This window comes from Salvelinus sp. IW2-2015, linkage group LG7 (genome assembly GCF_002910315.2).
Source record: "Salvelinus sp. IW2-2015 linkage group LG7, ASM291031v2, whole genome shotgun sequence".
Taxonomy (NCBI): domain Eukaryota; kingdom Metazoa; phylum Chordata; class Actinopteri; order Salmoniformes; family Salmonidae; genus Salvelinus; species Salvelinus sp. IW2-2015.
This window is the reverse complement of record NC_036847.1, coordinates 9,416,065-9,431,039: the sequence shown is the minus strand read 5'-3', so window position 1 is coordinate 9,431,039 and position 14,975 is coordinate 9,416,065. Positions and strand designations below refer to the sequence as shown.

Below are 14,975 nucleotides of genomic sequence, written 5' to 3'. Positions count from 1 at the left end.
AAGCAGACTGTGTTTGTCTGTTGTTGTGACTTGGATGAAGATCAGATCTAGGCCGGGTGGCATAGACCTGGTCGCCCGGCCAAACTGAACAGTTGGGGAGAAGGGCCTTGGTCAGGGAGGTGACCAAGAACCCGATGGTCACTGACAGGGCTCTAGAGTTCCTCTGTGGAGATGGGAGAAACTCCAAGCGGGCTGTCGTGCCTTCCGTCTGGCCGCTCTACCATAAAGGCCTGATTGTTGGAGTGCTGCAGAGACAATCATTTCTGCAGCACTCCAGCAATCAGGCCTTTATGGTAGAGTGGCCAGACGGAAGTCACTCCTCAGTAAAAGGCACATGAAAGCCCACTTGGAGTTTGCCAAAAGGAACCTTAAGACTCTCAAACCATGAGAAACAAGATTCTCTGGTCTGATGAAACCAAGATTGAACTATTTGGCCTGAATGCCAAGCGTCACGTCTGGAGGAAACCTGGCACCATCCCTACAGTGAAGCACGGTGGTTTCAGCGGCAGGGACTGGGAGACTAGTCACGATCGAGGCAAAGATGAACGGAGCAAAGAACAGAGAGATCCTTGATGAAAACCTGCTCCATAGTGCTCAGGACCTCGGACTGGGGCGTTGGTTCACCTTCCAACAGGACAACGACCTCTAAGCACACAGCCAAGACAACGCAGCAGTGGTTTCGGGACAAGTCTCTGAATGTCCTTGAGCCCGGATTTGAACCCGATCGAACATCTCTGGAGAGACCTGATAATAACTGTGCAGCAACACTCCCCATCCAATCTGACAGAGCTTGAGAGGATCTGCATAGAAACATGGGAGAAACTGCTCAAATACAGGTGTGCCAAGCTTGTAGCGTCATGCCCAAGAAGACTCAATGCTGTAATCGCTGCCAAAGGGGCTTCAACAAAGTACTGAGTACGGTCTGAATACTTATGTAAATGTAATATTCCAGTTTATTTTAATTAACGGGGGGAAAAACTGTTTTTGCTTTGTCAGTATGGGATATTGTGTGAAGATTGTTGAGGGGGGGAAAAAACAATTGAAACCATTTTAGAATAAGGCTGTAACGTAACAATGTGGGAAAAGTGAAGGGGTCTGAATACTTTCCGAAGGTGTATTCAGACCCCTTGACTTGGTGTCACTGACTGATATGTTGTTGCCCATACCTATGATGATCGGAAACAGAAACCTCTGGTGGTTAGCTTTGTGGTATCCTTCTGGGCTCGTATTCACAAAGAGTCTCAGACTACGAGAGCTGATCTAGGATCAGTTTAGCATTTTAGATCATAACTATATGCATCGACGGGACCTGATCCTAGACCATCTGTGACGCTTTGTGAATATGGGTCCTGTTTTTTTATTTTGACAACTGTTTATGGCCATGAGTGTGAAATTACAGCTACTATTATTTTCCAACTACTACACATCCTTATTGTATGTTTTATGTCGGTTCCTTTTTTTTGTCTGCAGGCATTCGGCAACGAAAGGCATCGTCATTGCCATGATTTGCACATTCTTCGAAGCCTTCAATGTGCCTGTGTTCTGGCCCATACTCGTAATGTACTTCATCATGCTTTTCTGCATCACCATGAAGAGGCAGATCAAGGTATGGGAAACCCAGTGACACTGCTGCTGACTGCATGATAGTCGTATCAGACGCGTCATAGCTAGATGTACAGTCGCAAGTTAAAGTCTACACACCCCTTGCACAGTCATCACATTTTGCTGCCTTAAAATTCTATCTAAAAAGGGAATAAGTTCTTTCTTTTTCCTACCGATCTACACAACCAACTCCACTTTTTTTTAAAGTGAAGAAAAATACATGATGTCAGAGCTCAGGGTCTCCGCTTCACAGCTCTGTATGGGTTTTGACTGACAGATGTTCTGAACTTGAGCACCTCGTGCGACAAGACGTTGCCCCCATCCCTTCCGCTAATAGGGCAACTTTTGCTAATGTTTTAGGGAAATTATGTAAATTAAGAGGGCTATATTTTGAAAGATGATATGTTGAGGATTATAATAAATACTGCTTTGATGTCATACAAGCAAGCCAAACACCCGTGAGTCCAAATATGCACTTCACATTTCCATAGCATAAAACTCATGTCATTATACAGTGCCAACGTTTATGATCCCTATGTTGGCTGTACAGTTACAAGGTGACATGGCGTCATACCCTGGGTTGTTTTGGACAGAATGAGCCTGTTTGTCTATTGTGAAGAAAATTTGCCGCGGCACACGCACCTGAATGCACTCATGACTCCTTTCTACACGCACCAGAATGACAATCTGTTTCTCTGAATTGAATTGTGAACGGCTAACACTGTAGTATCGTATTTTGTAACTTAGCTAGTCATGTTCGCAATAGAACAAGCTTTCAAATGATGCTCACCTGACCTAGATTGCTATTTACTGTATAATGGACCGTTTCTGGATTGCGTGAACAGTAATTGTGTGATAGTGGGGATGCAGGGTTGTGTTCCAATCAAAACATCTACAAGTGTGCTTGCTCTAGTTCTTCAACGGCACAGCTTGGAGAGCTCAAAAAGCACCTTATAGTTGAAGACTCTTCTTTAAAACATAAAATTGCATTGAAATTACTTAGGAACTGTGCACACTTTGGAGAGGGCTCTCAGGCGAACAGGCTCCGAGACAGCTTCTACCCCCACAGCCATAATACCGCTAAATAGACAATTAATGGGACCCAAACTATCTGCACTGACTCTATCTTGCACTGACCCTACGCACACTTACTAGACTGTATATACAAACCATATACACACACTCACATACACAAACTACATTGATACTCCCACACAAAACCCACAGACATTCACATATACTACATACGCACACTTTACCTTGCCATCATGTACATATCTACCTCCAATACCTCATACCTCTGCACATTGATCTGGTACTGGTACTCCTCCATTCTTGTGAATTGTATTTTATTCCTCTTGTCACTATTTTATTTATTTATTTTAAACTCTGCGTTGTTGGGAAGGGTTTTTGAGCAAGTATTTCACGGTAAAGTTTACACCAGTTGTATTCGGCGCATGTGACAATTTGTGTTTCCCTTCAACTTTTGACAAACATACCCATGGCATGGTGCTGCCACCACATTACATGAAAATACCAAATTTACTGAGTTTGAGCAATTTTGCCAAAAACAATGGATGTATACACTTTGTACAAAACATTTAAGAACATCTTCCTAAAATGTTGTTGCATCCCCCCGCCCAGGTTGACGCCAATGCTTCCCACAGTTGTTTCAAGTTGGCTGGATGTTCTTTGGGTGGTGGACCATGTTAAGTTCATGTTTTAAGTATCCCTATATTTCTGTTATTACGGGGTTATCACTCAGTCAAGAGTGCGCATGCGCAGGAAGTCTTGTCGTTGTTGGACCTAGCCTGGAGTGTAATGGCTACCTTGTAGTGTGTTCAAATAGTAGAGTAAACTTTGTTAAACTGGAACCTTGTCGTTGTGTCATTTCGAGTTAACACCATTCATGATACACATGGGGAAACGGTTAAGTGTGAAAAACTCAGCAGCGTTGCATTTCTTAACACACTCAAACCGATGCGCTTGGCACCTACTACCATACCCTGTTCAAAGGCACTTAAATATTTTGTCTTGCCCATTCACTCTCTGAATGGCGCACACAAATCAAATCGCATTTTATTTGTCACATAAACGTGTTTAGCAGATGTTATTGTGGGTGTAGCGACATGCTTGTGTTTCTAGCTCCAACAGTGCAGTAATATTGAACAATACACACAATATAAAGGAATGGAATTAAGAATATATAAATATTTGGATGAGCGATGTCAGAGTGGCATAGACTAAGATACAGTAGAATAGGTTAGAATACAGTATATACATATGAGTAATGCAAAATATGTAAACATTAGTGACCAGTGATTTCAAGTCTCTCTATATACTGCAGCAGCTTCTAATGTGCTAGCGATGGCTATTTAACAGTTTGATGGCCTTGAGATAGAAGCTGTTTTTCAGTCTCTCGGTCCCAGCTTTGATGCACCTGTATTGACCTCACTGGGGTGAACAGGCATAGGCTCGGGTGGTGGTTGTTCTTGATTATCTTTTTGGCCTTCCTTTGACATCGGGTGTTGTCGGGTGTCCTGGAGGGCAGGTAGCTTGCCCCCAGTGATGCATTGGGCAGACCGCAACACCCTCTAGAGAGCCCTGCGGTTGTGGTTGGTGCTGTTGCCGTACCAGGCGGTGATACAGTCCGACAGGATGCATCTGTACAAGTTTGTGAGGGTTTTTGGTGCCAGGCCAAATTTATTCAGCCTCCTGAGTTTGAAGAGGGGCTGTTGCGCCGCCTTCGCCACACTGTCTGTGTGGGTGGACGATTTCAGTTTGTCAGTGATGTGTACGCCGAGGAACTTGAAGCTTTCCACCTTCTCCACTGTGGTTCCATCCACGATCAGCTCCTTTGTTTTGTTGACGTTGGGTGAGAGGTTATTTTCCTGAAACCACACTCCCAGGGCCCTTACCTCTCATTATTGTTGGTAATCAGGCCTACTACTGTTGTCGTCTGCAAACTTGATGATTGAGTTGGAGACGTGCGTGGTCACGCTGTCATGGGTGAACAGGGAGTACAGGAGGGGGCTGAGCATGCATCCTTGTGGGGCCCCAGTGTTGAGGATCAGTGATGTGGAGATGTTGTTTCCTACCTTCACCACCTGAGGGTGGCCCGTCACGAAGTCCAGGACCCAGTTGCACAGCTATAGTCAATGAACCGCATTCTTACATAGGTATTCCTCTTGTCCAGATGGGATAGGGCAGTGTGATGGCAATTGCATCGTCTGTGGATCTATTGGGGCGGTAAGCAAATTGAAGTGGGTCTAGGCTGTCAGGTAAGGTAGAGATGATATCTTGACTAGTTTCAAAGCACTTCATGATGACAGAAGTGAGTGCTACTGGGCGATTAGTCATTTAGTTCAGTTACCTTTTGCTTTCTTGGGTACAGGAACAATGTTGGACAATTGTGAAGCATGTGGGGACAACAGACTGGGATAGGGAGAGATTGAATATGTCCATGAACACTCCAGCCAGCTGGTCTGCACGTGCTCTGAGGACGCGGCTACGGATGCCGTCTGGGCCGGAAGCCTTACGAGGGTTAACACGCTTAAATGTGTTACTCACGTCAGCCACAGAGAAGGAGAGCCCACAGTCCTTGATAGCGGGCCACGTTGGCACTGTGTTATCCTCAAAGCGGGCGAAGAAGGTGTGTAGCTTGTCCGGGTGCAAGACGTCAGTGTCCGGGACGTGGCTGGTTTTCCCTTTGTAATCTGTGATTGACTGTAGACCCTGCCACATACGTCTCGTGTCTGAGCCGTTGAATTGTGACTCCACTTTGTCTCTATACTGACCTTTTGCCTGTTTGATTGCCTTACGGAGGGAATAACTACACTATTGGTATTCGGCTATATTCCCAGTCACATTGCCATGGTTAAATGTGATGGTTCGCTCTTTCAGTTTTACGTGAATGCTGCCATCTATCCATGGTTTCTGGTTAGGGTAGGTTTTAATAGTCACCGTGGGTACAACATCTCCTATACATTTCCTGATAAACTCAGTCACCACATCCATGTATTCGTCTGTTGTTCTCAGAGGCTACCTGGAACATTTCCCAGTCTGCGTGATCAAAACAATCTTGACACGTGGATTCCGATTGGTCAGACCAGTGTTGAATAGTCCTTAGCACGTGTACTTCCTGTTTCAGTTTCTGCCTTTCGGTAGGGAGGAGCAAAATGGAGTCATGATCACATTTGCCGAAGGGAGGGCGTGGGAGGGCCTTGTAGGCATCCCAGAAGTTGGAGTAGCCAGTGGTCCAAGTGTTTTTTTGTATCAGCGCGAGTACTACAGTCAATGTGCTGATAGAACTTCAGTAATGTTTTCCTCAAATTTGCTTTAAAATCCCCAGCTACAATTGTGAGGTATTCTAGGTCGGGTGAACAAAAGGACTTGTGTTCCTGTATGTTATCACATTCACACCATGAGTAGTTAATCATGAAACATACACCCTCGCTCTTATTCTTCCCGGAGAGATATTTATTCCTGTCTGCGCGATGAACTGAGAACGGCTCAACGGACTCAGACAGTATATCCCGAGAGAGCCATGTTTCCATAAAACTGAGTATGTTACAATCCTTGATGTCTCTCTGGAAGGAAATGCTTGCCCTGAGCTCGTCAACTTTATCCAGAGACTGAACATTAGTGAGTAATCTACTCGAAAGCGGTGAGTGGTGTCTGCGCCTCGTGAGTCGGACTAAAAGTCCACTCCGAGTACCCCCTTCCCGCCGGCGGTGTTTTGGAACAGCCTCTGGAATCAGTTAAATTGCCCCGGAGGGTATGAACAAAGGATCCGATTCGGGATAGTCATATTCCTGGTCGTTATGCTGGTGAGTTACCGCCGCTCTGATATCCAAAGGTTCTTCCTGACAGTATGTAATAACATTTTTATTTATTTTTATTTATTTCACCTTTATTTAACCAGGTAGGCTAGTTGAGAACAAGTTCTCATTTGCAACTGCGACCTGGCCAAGATAAAGCATAGCAATTCGACACATACAACAACAGAGTTACACATGGAATAAACAAAACATAGTCAATAATACAGTAGAAAAAAGAAAACAAAGTCTATATACAGTGAGTGCAAATGAGGTAAGGGAGTTAAGGCAATAAATAGGCCATGGTGGCGAAGTAATTACAATATAGCAATTAAACACTGGAATGGTAGATGTGCAGAAGATGAATATGCAAGTAGAGATTCTGGGGTGCAAAGGAGCAAGATAAATAAATACAGTATGGGGATGAGGTAGATAGATGGGCTGTTTACATATGGGCTATGTACAGGTGCAGTGATCTGTGAGCTGCTCTGACATCTGGTGCTTAAAGCTAGTGAGGGAGATATGAGTCTCCAGCTTCGGTGATTTTTGCAGTTCGTTCCAGTCATTGGCAGCAGAGAACTGGAAGGAAAGGCGACCAAAGGAGGAATTGGCTTTGGGGGTGACCAGTGAGATATACCTGCTGGAGATCGTGCTACGAGCGGGTGCTGCTATGGTGACCAGTGAGCTGAGATAAGGCGAGGCTTTACCTAGCAGAGACTTGTAGATAACCTGTAGCCAGTGGGTTTGGCGACGAGTATGAAGCGAGGGCCAACCAACGAGAGCGTACAGGTCACAGTGGTGGGTAGTATATGGGGCTTTGGTGACAAAACGGATGGCACTGTGATAGACTGCATCCAATTTGTTGAGTAGAGTGTTGGAGGCTATTTTATAGATGGCATCGCCGAAGTCGAGGATCGGTTGGATGGTATGTTTGGCAGCATGAGTGAAGGATGCTTTGTTGCGATATAGGAAGCCGATTCTAGATTTAATTTTGGATTGGAGATGCTTAATGTGAGTCTGGAAGGAGAGTTTACAGTCTCACCAGACACCTAGGTATTTGTAGTTGTCCACGTATTCTAAGTCAGAGCCGTCCTGAGTAGTGATGCTGGACGGGCGGGCAGGTGCGGGCAGTGATCGATTGAATAGCATGCATTTAGTTTTACTTGCATTTAAGAGCAGTTGGAGGCCACGGAAGGAGAGTTGTATGGCATTGAAGCTCGTCTGGAGGTTAGTTAACACAGTGTCCAAAGAGGGGCCAGAAGTATACAGAATGGTGTCATCTGCGTAGAGGTGGATCAGGGAATCACCAGCAGCAAGAGCAACATCATTGCTGTATACAGAGAAGAGAGTCGGCCCGAGAATTGAACCCTGTGGCACACACATAGAGACTGCCAGAGGTCCGGACAACAGACCCTCCGATTTGACACACTGAACTCTATCAGAGAAGTAGTTGGTAAACCAGGCGAGGCAATCATTTGAGAAACCAAGGCTGTCGAGTCTGCCAATAAGAATGTGGTTGGTTGATGAATACGGCTGCACAGTAATGTCTCTTATCGATGGCGGTTATGATATCGTTTAGGACCTTGAGCGTGGCTGAGGTGTACCCATGACCAGCTCTGAATCCAGATTGCATAGCGGAGAAGGTACGGTGGGATTCGAAGTGGTCGGTAATCTGTTTGTTAACTTGGCTTTCGAAGACCTTAGAAAGACAGGGTAGGATAGATATACAGTGGGGAGAACAAGTATTTGATACACTGCCGATTTTGCAGGTTTTCCTACTTACAAAGCATGTAGAGGTCTGTAATTTTTATCATAGGTACACTTCAACTGTGAGAGACGGAATCTAAAACAAAAATCCGAAAATCACATTGTATGATTTTTAAGTAATTAATTTGCATTTTATTGCATGACATAAGTATTTGATCACCTACCAACCAGTAAGAATTCCGGCTCTCACAGACCTGTTAGTTTTTCTTTAAGAAGCCCTCCTGTTCTCCACTCATTACCTGTATTAACTGCACCTGTTTGAACTCGTTACCTTATAAAAGACACCTGTCCACACACTCAATCAAACAGACTCCAACCTCTCCACAATGGTCAAGACCAGAGAGCTGTGTAAGGACATCAGGGATAAAATTGTAGACCTGCACAAGGCTGGGATGGGCTACAGGACAATGTACAAGCGGCTTGGTGAGAAGGCAACAACTGTTGGCGCAATTATTGGAAAATGGAAGAAGTTCAAGATGACGGTCAATCACCCTTGGTCTGGGGCTCCATGCAAGATCTCACCTCGTGGGGCATCAATGATCATGAGGAAGGTGAGGGATCAGCCCAGAACTACACGGCAGGACCTGGTCAATGACCTGAAGAGAGCTGGGACCACAGTCTCAAAGAAAACCATTAGTAACACACTACGCCGTCATGGATTAAAATCCTGCAGCGCACGCAAGGTCCCCCTGTCAAGCCAGCGCATGTCCAGGCCGTCTGAAGTTTGCCAATGACCCATCTGATGATCTAGAGGAGGAATGGGAGAAGGTCATGTGGTCTGATGAGACAAAAATAGACTTTTTGGTCTAAACTCCACTCGCCGTGTTTGGAGGAAGAAGAAGGATGAGTACAACCCAAGAACACCATCCCAACCGTGAAGCATGAGGTGGAAACATCATTCTTTGGGGATGCTTTTCTGCAAAGGGGACAGGACGACTGCACCGTATTGAGAGAAGATGGATGGGGCCATTTATCGCGAGATCTTGGCCAACAACCTCCTTCCCTCAGTAAGAGCATTGAAGATGGTCGTGGCTGGGTCTTCCAGCATGACAACAGACCGAACACAAGAGGGCCATAAGGAGTGGTCCGTAAGAAAGCATCTCAATGTCCTGGAGTGGCTAGCCAGTCTCCAGACTGAACCCATAGAAATCTTTGGAAGGGAGCTGAAAGTCGTATTGCCCAGCGACAGCCCCGAAACCTAAAGGATCTGAGAAGGTCTGTATGGAGGAGTGGGCCAAAATCCCTGCTGCAGTGTGTGCAAACCTGGTCAAGAACTACAGGAAACGACTGATCTCTGTAATTGCAAACAAAGGTTTTGTACAACTATTAAGTTCTGCTTTTCTGATGTATCAAATATTATGTATCAATAAATGCAAATTATTACTTAATCATTACAATGTGATTTTCTGGATTTTTAGATTCCGTCTCTACAGTTGAAGTGTACCTATGATAAAAATGACAGACCTTTACATGCTTTGTAAGTAGGAAACCTGCAAAAATCGGCAGTGTATCAAATACTTGTTCTCCCCACTGTAGGTCTGTAGCAGTTTGGGTCTGTGTCACCCCCTTTGAAGAGTTGGATGACACAGGCAGCTTTCCAATCTTTGGAATTTCAGACGATACGAAGAGAGGTTTGAACAGGCTAGTAATAGGAGGTTGCAACAATTTCGCAGATAATTTTTAGAAAGAGAGGTCCAGATTGTCTAGGCGGTTGATTTGTAGGGTCCAGATTTTGGCAGATCTTTCAGAACGTCAGCTATCTGGATTTGGGTGAAGGAGAATGGTGTGGGATTGTGCGGCGTGTTGCTGTGTGAGGGGCCGGGCAGTTGACCGGGGTTGGGGTAGCAGGTGGAAAGCATGGCCAGCCATAGAGAAATGCTTATTGAAATTCTCAATTATAGTGGATTTATCAGTGGTAACAGTGTTTCCTAGCTTAAGAGCAGTGGGCAGCTGGGAGGAGGTGGCTCTTAATTCTATGGACTTTATTAGTGTCACAGAACTTTTTTGGGTTTGTATATAGGATGCAAATTTCTGTTTTGAAAAAGCTAGCCTTAGCTTTCCTAACTGCCTTTGGTATATTTGTTCCTAACTTCCTGAAAAGTTGCATATACGGGGGATTCGATGCTATGAGAACGCCACAGGATGTTTTGTTCTGGTCAAGGCAGACAGGTCTGGAGTGAAACCAAGGACTATATCTATTCCTAGTTCTAAATGTTTTTGAATGGGGGCATGCTTATTTAAGATGGTGAGGAAGGCACTTTAAAGAATAACCAGGCATCCTCTACTGACGGGATGAGGTCAATGTCATTCCAGGATACCCCGGCCAGGTCGATTAGAAAGGCCTGCTCGTAGAAGTGTTTTAGGGAGCGTTTGACAGTGATGAAGGGTGGTCGTTTGATCGCAGACCCATTACGGATGCAGGCAATGAGGCAGTGATCGCTGAGATCTTGATTGAAAACAGCAGAGGTGTATTTGGAGGGCGAGTTAGTTAGGATGATATCTATGAGGGTGCCCGTGTTTTACGGATTTGGGGTTGTACCTGGTAGGTCCATTGATAATTTGTGTGAGATTGAGGGCATCAAGCTTAGATTGTAGGATGGCCGGGGTATTAAGCATGTCCCAGTTTAGGTCACCTAGTAGCACAAGCTCAGAAGATAGATGGGGGGCAATCAATTCACATATGGTGTCGAGGCCACAGCTGGGGGCAGAGGGTGGTCTATAGCAAGCGGCAACAGTGAGAGACTTGTTTCTGGAAAGGTGAATTTTTAGAAGTAGAAGCTCAAATTGTTTGGGTACAGACCTGGTTAGTAAGACAGAACTCTGCGGGCTATTCTCTGCAGTAGATTGTAACACCGCCCCCTTTGGCAGTTCTATCTTGGCGGAAAATGTTATAGTTAGGGATGGAGATTTCAGGGGTTTTGGTGGTTTTTCCTAAGCCAGGATTCAGACACGGCTAAGACATCCGGGTTGGCAGAGTGTGCTAAAGCAGTGAGTAAAACAAACTTAGGGAGTAGGCTTCTAATGTTAACATGCATGAAACCAAGGCTTTTACGGTTACAGAAGTCAACAAATGAGAGCACCTGGGGAGTGGGAGTGGAGCTAAGCACTGCAGGACCTGGATTAACCTCTACATCACCAGAGGAACAGAGGAGAAGTAGGATAAGGGTACGGCTAAAGGCTATACGAACTGGCCGTCTAGCACGTTCGGAACAGAAAGTAAAAGGAGCAGGTTTCTGGGCGCGATAGTATATATTGAAGGCATAATGTACAGACAAAGGTATGATAGGATGTGAGTACATTGGAGGTAAACCTAGGCATTGAGTAATGATGAGAGAGATATAGTCTCTAGAGACGTTTAAACCAGGTGATTTCATCGCATATGTAGGAGGTGGAACAACATGGTTGGTTAAGGCATATTGAGCAGGGCTAGAGGCTCTACAGTGAAATAAGACAGTAATCACTAACCAGGACAGTAATGGACGAGGCATATTGATATTAGAGAGAAGCATGCGTAGCCAAATGATCATATGGGTCCAGTGAGTGGTTGGGCTGGCTGGGGACACTGCGATTCAGACAGTTAGCAGGCCGGGGCTAATAAGCTAACATAAAAAATGTCATGGGCTAATAATGTAAGAAATAGCACATTATTTTTTTTTATTTTTTTAAATACTGTAGTTTCCTAATAGCTAGAAGCACGGCAGCCCTGTCCGTCAGCTCCATATACAATCCATGTCTCATATGTATCAAGGCTTGAAACATCCTTCTTTAACCTGTCTCATTCTCTTCATCTATACTGATTTGGATTTAACAAGTGACATCAATAAGAGTTCATAGCTTTCACCTGGTCAGTCTGTCATGGAAAGAGCAAGTGTTTCTAATGTTTTGTACAGTCAGTGTCTGTTGCCCTAAGAATTGTGCAAAGTTGGTGAAATCTTATTCAACATGATTCACAGCTGTAATGGCTGCAAAATATGTATTCCACCAAGTCTTCACTCTGGGGTGTGAAGACCTACACAATCAAGACATATTTTATTTATCTAACATTTTCTTACATTTTTCTTTCACTTTCAGAATGTATAGGTTGTGTACATGTGTAGGATTTTTTTTAAAATGTAATACATTTTCATTTTTAAAGCAGCAAAATGTGAACTGTGCTGTGACTTTCACTGTTACTTTCTTTGAATTACAATGTGGCTAACTCCGTCTTTTCTCCTACTTCCAGCATATGGTCAAGTACAGATACCTACCCTTCACACACGGGAAGAGGACTTACAGAGGCAAGGAAGACACAGGGAAACCTTTTGCTAGTTAAAATAACCCCCCCCCCTCCCCCATTTTGAAAATTAAAAGTTGTGGAAAAAGAGTATATGGTGGGGAACAGGGGTCAGTGATTATCTGTGAGGGGATTGGGGGAAAAAAGAGAAATGGGATAAGAGTTTTGATCCAAAATGGTGACAGTGATGGATGTTATTAGTGCTGAGGATTGCTGTAGTCACAAGAGAACTCTGCCTTTGGTTATTATGGGGACATGAGTTGGCGAGCCATCTCGCAGCTACGGGATAACATTGTCTTAAGTCAGTGGATGAAACGCAGTGTCGCCCTTTGCCTTGTAACCCCATGGGGTAAGTATAAACTCTGCTAGAGGGGCGGCACTGGATGAATTTCAGTAGAAATTTCAGTTGTGGATTCTTAACGACTATCCCTTTTCAACTGCTGTGCACTGCTCTGTCTCCAAGCAAAGTAACTACTTTTGATTGAAGACTTGGTACCTACTCGTTTATAACGTGTAATTATGGGAAGTCCTTAGGTTTAGATTGAAATAACGATAAGATGTAACATTTTGAAATTGAAGTAAATATGAAATATTTAAATTGATGAATGATGTGTCTCTGAGATCAAGTGTATTTTTGCGCCGGCTTGAAACCCCCCACCCACCAACCTAAATTTGTCCACTGTTAATTTTCAATGACTGGTTATGCTTCACTTGAACAAGGCTTCACTAGCTACATACAATACCTATCATACTGTAACTATTCAGAACCATAATCCAACCATCTCTTTTATGGCAAAAGCAGTGATTTATGTATAGGAGGTTGGCTAGATAACAAGTCAGCTCAGAGTGCAAATCACTGCATGGCCAAGACCGAGTTAGTGTACTCTCCAGAGAATAAACCATCATGGAGGATTATGAAATGTTTCATGTCATGTTTTCTTTAAGACATTATGTACAGTGAGGTTTAAGAATGCCTCGTTCAAGTTAAGTGTGGCTGATTTTATTCAAATGTGTTCTTGTTTTGCCCTATGTAGCCATATAATCCCTTTTTGTGTTTAGTCCATCTGCTTTCCCATCATGTCAAAAGACGCTTTGCTTGTACAGTTGAAGATAAATATAATACTGTGTCATTCAGCACTCCTGGAAACTAAATGATAGAGATTACTTTATGGAGGTGGCATCTAGCTATGGACGAGCCAATCAAGTTAAACCTCAGATTTTTCCGATGCACCCCCCTGTGAATATAATTTTAAATTGTTCATTTTTCGAGATTAGAATTCTTAAAGTAACTGTCCAGTGTTTCCAGATTTCTATGAAATATGACCTATAATTAATTACAATAGGGGTGAAATAGTTTTCCTTCCAAAAAATGGTTATTAAATATGTAAAACAGCAACTTTTCTGTGTTGAAATGGTGTGGGCATATCCCAACAGAATGGTGTGGGCATATCCCAACAGAATGGTGTGGGCGTATAACGGTCATAAAAAATATGAATTCAAGTAGACCGCTGATTGGCCAGCTCATCCTCAGGAGGATGACAACATCCACCATGAGGAAATGGCTAGTATTTTTTTTTGAAAGGTGTGTATAACACAAGTTTGAGGTGTGGTTTTTGAAGTGTACGAGTATAGAAGAGTCGTCAACATTATTTTTGTATGAGTTAACAGAAAAGTTAGATTTTCTCTGGACAGTTACTTTAAAATGTACTTTATAGTATCATACCTGTGTTATAATTATTATTTCCTTCCAAAATACCTTATACACTGAGGCCAACTGTTAAGAAACTGGGGTCCATTCCATGCAAATATAGCAGCCTTGATAAACTCATATTCTGTATTTTACTTTAGACAAATATGTGGTCATAATCTAATCATTCCAAACAAAAATATTTTCTCTCTCTTCTTTTGCAGAGGAAACATAAGAAAATTGAGATTGAGAGCTTTTAATGTAACAAATGGATGAAGGGGGTTGTGAACACTTTTTTTCTTTTTTTTTGGCCCCCACCCCTCACATTTTTGGGCATTTTTATCAGTATGCCGGTCGGGTATCTTATGAAAAGTGTGCAGTAGTATTTTTGGTAACCAGAGAGACATTTTGGAAAACCTTTGATCAGCACTGTAAAGAAGGATCAGATTTTTTTCCCCCCTGTCAAAGTACATCATGTTTCCAAGAGTTGTCTTGCGGATTTATATATATGGCAAAGATAACATTTGTTTAGAGATTATTTTGAACATGTTATTTTTTCTTCGAACATAATGGGCTACTATTTCCAAGTGTTCAATTTATCATATGCCATAAAAAAAATGAATGAAAACAAAACTGGTAAAATTGGATTCTAGATTTATAAACACTTTCTCAAGAAAGAGATTGCATGTTCTTGTTTTTTCTTGTGCTGCAATTATAAACAAAACTTGATTTTAATAACTTTAAGTGTATTTTTTTCACTCCGAATGCTATTAAAGAAACTGTGTCCCTTCTAGTGAGGTGGCTGTTTCTGCTTCATGTTTTGGGACCG

General features: G+C 43.3%; 2 protein-coding genes across 4 annotated transcripts in view; both read left to right on the top strand.

The window, feature by feature from the left end:
• The window catches only part of rer1 (retention in endoplasmic reticulum sorting receptor 1), a 28,327-nt gene extending 13,388 nt beyond the window's left edge, over positions 1–14,939 (top strand). For 2 of the 3 annotated variants that reach the window (XM_023990917.2, XM_023990918.2), the window contains exons 6-7: positions 1,471–1,606; positions 12,409–14,939. In XM_023990917.2, the coding sequence (XP_023846685.1) occupies positions 1,471–1,606; positions 12,409–12,498 (226 nt within the window). In that variant the 3' untranslated portion in view covers positions 12,499–14,939. The remainder of the gene's footprint in view (positions 1–1,470; positions 1,607–12,408) is intronic. The other variant, XM_023990919.2, reaches the window with a different exon arrangement.
• Positions 1–14,975, top strand: part of tprg1l (tumor protein p63 regulated 1-like) — a 325,294-nt gene that overhangs the window by 117,442 nt on the left and 192,877 nt on the right. The gene's annotated exons all lie outside the window — the stretch shown is intronic.